The 4,875-nt window shown below is 41.4% G+C and overlaps 1 protein-coding gene across 1 annotated transcript in view; it reads left to right on the top strand.

Annotated features, from left to right (window-relative positions):
- The window catches only part of LOC119421970 (NACHT, LRR and PYD domains-containing protein 12-like), a 79,335-nt gene that overhangs the window by 46,823 nt on the left and 27,637 nt on the right, over nt 1–4,875 (top strand). Inside the window, exons 3-4 of the mRNA XM_037689326.1 lie at nt 3,968–4,141; nt 4,516–4,689. Coding sequence (XP_037545254.1) covers nt 3,968–4,141; nt 4,516–4,689 — 348 coding nt within the window. The remainder of the gene's footprint in view (nt 1–3,967; nt 4,142–4,515; nt 4,690–4,875) is intronic.

Here is a 4,875-nt window from a genome sequence, read left to right on the forward strand (position 1 = left end):
GTGCTCCTACTAGAAGCATGGTACTGTTAGCAGTGTGGTTCTGTTAGGATTGTGCTCCTACTAGAAGCATGGTACTGTTAGCAGCATGGTCCCGCTAGCAGTGCGACCCTGTCAGCAGCATGGTCCTACTAGCAGAGTGGTTCTGGTAGCAGTAAAGTTCTGTTAGCAACATTGCCCTGTTAGCAGCGTAGTGCTGTTAGCAGTGTGGTTCTGTTAGCATTGTGCTCCTACTAGCAACATGGTACATGTGGCTCTGTCAGCAGCATGGTCCCACCAGCATTACAGTCCTGTTAGCAATGTGAATATTACTTGTTGCCAATATTAATCAAATTAAACAGTTTACTGAAATTTATAAAACCACTCTTGAGGTTCAAAATGAATCAGCTAGTGTGTATGCTCGTGTTTATAGGTGTCTAATTGGCTTTTTCAAATTTAATCAAAAGTCCTATAAGACATACTGATGTCAAAATTAAGTTATTTAGCATAAAACAACACCTTTTTCTACCTTTTGGTATAGCAAATTTCCTGTCTAAAAGTAATTCTATTCTACTCTGTATTGCTTTGTTTACTTTCAGAGTTTATACACATGAAACATCTAATCTACACACACATTTATTCTCCCTTACACGTTTTTAACTCAATAAATTAGTCAAATGGTTTTTAATTAATTTCTTTCACAATGAGTATTTGGCATCACAGAAAACATTAATTGATAATTGTTAGATAAGTAAAAATCCCATTATTATCTTCTTACTCAAATAAGCCACTCTGAGTACACAAGAAGATTTTTAGCTGGTTTAACTTACAAGGACTCATTCAAGACAGACTACATACACAGATACACAGTGCATGGATCATGTCACTGAATGATCGTCGAACAGAATTAGCTGCAGTCTTTAATACAGCAGCGAGGTCCTCATAGCCAGCTACAATCAGACGCAAAGACAGGATCGATGGCTCTTGGAGAATCAGCCTCCAGCTGGAGATGAGAGAATTTTTTTAGCATGTTCTCATGGCATCGACACCAGTGAGGCACAGCGGGTCAGCGAGCTGGCCTTCAGGCCGAGACAAGAGAATGTTTTCTGCACACATTAGAGAACAATGTTCTCAGCCATAATACACTGTTCAAAAAAATAAAGGGAACACCTAAACAAAACAATGTAACTCCAAATCAGTCACAACTTTGTGGAATCAGTGTCACCAGTTAGGTAGTAACAGGGGCGGCTGTGGCTGAGTGGTTAGAGCAGTCGTCCTCCAATGCGAGAGTTGGGGGTTCGAATCCACCAGCAGTCACATGCTGAAGTGTCCCTGGGCAAGACACTAAACCCCTCATTGCCTCCAATGTGTGTCCCATCAGTGTTTGAATGTGATAAAGCTCTGATCAGTCTCTTTAGAATGATTTGTTCAATTATTTTTGTAGAGATCTAGTAGAGTGCTGTATGAATGGGTAAATGAGGACACGGATTGCAGTGGAAAGAGCTTTGAGTATCTTGAAATAAGATAGAAAGGCGCTATATAAGTACAGTCCATTTACCATTTACTTATTGTGAATCAATTTCAGCTGCTGTGCAAATTGAACACACAACTGGTGAAATGAGAGGCAATTAGCAAGACAAGAGTGATTGTGCAGGTGGTGACCACAGGTCATTTTTCTGTTCTCGTCCTTTTTGGTTGAACTTTTGAGCCCCCAGTATACTCCTGCGTACGTCTGCGCGGAGGTACGTGCGTACGTACGCGAAGGGTTGAGACTTCATACTCGAGCGTACACCCTGAGCAGCTGCAGAGCAGCACCGCAGACAAGGGGTGTTTACCTTCGGGACAAATTGAGGTCGGTGATTGGTCATTTGCTGATGAGGGCATTGATGTTATGGACCGGCCTGCCCGTTCCCCAGACCTGAATCCAATTGAGCACATCTGGGACATCTTGTTTCGGTCAATCCACCATGGCCACATCGCACCACAGACTGTTCAGGAGCTAACTGATGCTGTAATCCAGGTCTGGAAGAGATCCCTCAGGAGAACTTCCGCTGTCTCATCAGGAGCATGCCCAGACGTTGTTGGGAGGTTATACAGGCACGTGGAGGCCACACACACACACACACACTACTGAGCCTCATTTAGACATGTCTTAAGGGATATTCACTGACGTTGAATCAGCCTGTCATGTTATTTTCCACCTTCATGTTGAGTATGAATCCAAATCCAGATCTCCTTGGTGTAATAATTTTGATTTACATTGATAATTGTTGTGTTATTTTAGTGTTCCCTTTAATTTTGTGAGCAGTGTATAATAAAAAGTTTCATAACATAAATTCTCAAACAATAATGCTACCAGAACCTCTTTTAAACAGCAAAGATAAGCTTCATCTGTGCAGAGTCTCCCATTCAGTTCAGTTTATTTATATAGTGCAAATTCACCATTTTTAAATTAAATGCTGCAAATTCAAGTCCATGGGAGTGGTGGCATAGAGGTTAGAGAAGGTGGACCTGTGATCAGAAGGTAGTCGGTTCAACTCCCCAGACTGACAACATCAAAATGTGGGCGGGAAAGGTGGAGCTCTCGCACCTGCCTCCACCCTCATTTGCCCCACTCTGGGCTGGTGAGCAAAGCCCTTAACCCTCACCATCAGCTCCCCCAGGCACACTAGATGGTAGCTATCTGCTCTACACAGAGGGCTGTGGTAGCTCAGTGGTCTGTGGTTGGATCAGGAAGAACGTTCTCAACTCACCAAAAAAAACCAACCAAGAAATACCAAAGCATGCAGCAAAAGTACAAAACAAAGCACCAAAAGTGAAAAAGAAATACATCTACAAGGTTCAAAAGAAATATAGTAAACAACATGATAGACTACAATGGTGCAAGCAGGATGAATCAGTACAAATAAGGACCTCACAGGCAGTAACCCTGCTTAAATGCACATGATACATGTTGCACTCAGCATACACCACACAGGGTGCACGACAGGCCACTGCACAGTCACTGAGCAACATTGAGATGAACTGAACCAAAGCAGCAGCACACATGATACAGCCACACAATGCAGCAGCAATAAACATTAGGTGTCACAGATGTGACTTAGTTCTGTCAAGCCAGTAGACCGAGACAGAGTACAGTCGGGGATGGACAGCTCCAGCCATGTTTCTGTAAAGTTAAAGACACAACAGCTTTGTGTCCCGCTCACAATAAATCGTGCATATGGGTTTGATGCTTCTCTGGCGGGTCCTGCACAAAACACCAGCTCACTTTCCTCTCCCTGTTTTCCTCTTACGGCGCCAAAGTAAACAAAGGACCCAGGAGAAAATGTCCGCCGCGGCGTCCCCAAAAGTCATCCCAAAGTCCACACTCACTGACGATCGCAACTTCTAAAGTGCGTTGAGATAAGATAGAAAATGATGCTGCATGCCTTATTGGCAGCACGACGGCTCAGTGGTTAGCACTGTTGCCTCACAGCAAGAAGGTCCTGGGTTCAATCCCCGGTTGGATCTGGGGTCCTTCTTTGTGGAGTTTGCATGTTCTTCTCGTGCTTGCTTGGGTTTTCTCCGGGTACTCCGGTTTCCACCCACAGATAAAAAACATGCATGTTAGGCTGCCTTCAGGCCCAGTACTCCCTTGCAAAAGAGATCTGTGATCTCAATGGGATTTGCCTGATTAAATAAAGGTCAATAATTATTATTATTATTATTATTATCACAAATATCAGCACATCAACCTCCTGTTAGTACGTCAACCTCCTTAATGCAAAAAAGCAACAGAATTTTTCTAAAAGAGACATCTTCATTCTGACTCTGGATCAGATATCAGTGACATACTGTGAACATCATAGAAGCATAAGTGTGATGAGGCACAAACGTCAAGATGCTTATGAGATTATGACATCACTGTGTCATCAACATACAGTTTTATGCTGTTTGTCATAGAGATGATCTGTGTTTATTCTAACTGATGTTAAAATGTCTTTAATCACAGACTTGGTTCTTGCCAGCTCTCAGTATCTCACTGTGAAGTTGTGGCCTCAGCTCTGAACTCCAACCCCTCCTATCTAACACAACTCGACCTGAGTAACAACAATCTGAAAGAATCTGGAGTCAAGCATCTGTGTTCTGGACTGGAGAGTCCCAACTGTAGACTGGAAACTTTGAGGTCAGTTCCCAAGATTTGTAGAAGGTTTTCTTGGCTGTCAAACCAAATATGGATTTAAACTTCAAAACGCATCTATTTATGATCGTACTAAAATTTAATAATTTAATATAATCAGGCATGTTTTTTCTGAAATGTTCGGTTTTTACAAATTTCTAGCTATAAATTTATAACAATACCAAGTCTTGTATTTTCTTGTTTTAACCTTTAAAACATTATACAACAAAACATTAGACATCTGCTGATCATGTTTTGTGGTGCGTACAATCTATAAAAATACATTTGTACATTTAGATTATTGTTTTTTATTATTGTGTTCATATTTTTGTTTTACGCTGCATCCTCCTTTGTTTTTTTTTGTTGGTTTTTTTGTACAGATTAGAGAAATGCACTCTGTCAGAGATCAGTTGTTCTTTTCTGGTCTCAGCTCTGAAGTCCAACTCCTTCCATCTGACAGACCTGGATCTGAGCAGGAACAGCCTGTCTGATGGTGAAGTCAGGGAGTTCTGTGGATTTCTGGAGAGTCCTAACTGTAGGCTGAAACGTCTGAGGTCAGAGATGTTTTAGTTTTGTGCTAAAATGAATGTGATGTGATATTTGTGTTGGCACCAAACAACAAATGACACTGATCAACACTGAGGATCTGCAGGGCAATTAGTTTTTGTTTGGGAAGGAGCCGTCAGTGTATAGTATTATTATTATTATTATTATTATTATTATTATTATTATTATTATTA

The sequence above is a fragment of the Nematolebias whitei genome, chromosome 15 (genome assembly GCF_014905685.2).
Source record: "Nematolebias whitei isolate Nwh7 chromosome 15, NemWhi1, whole genome shotgun sequence".
NCBI classification, from domain to species: Eukaryota; Metazoa; Chordata; class Actinopteri; order Cyprinodontiformes; family Rivulidae; genus Nematolebias; species Nematolebias whitei.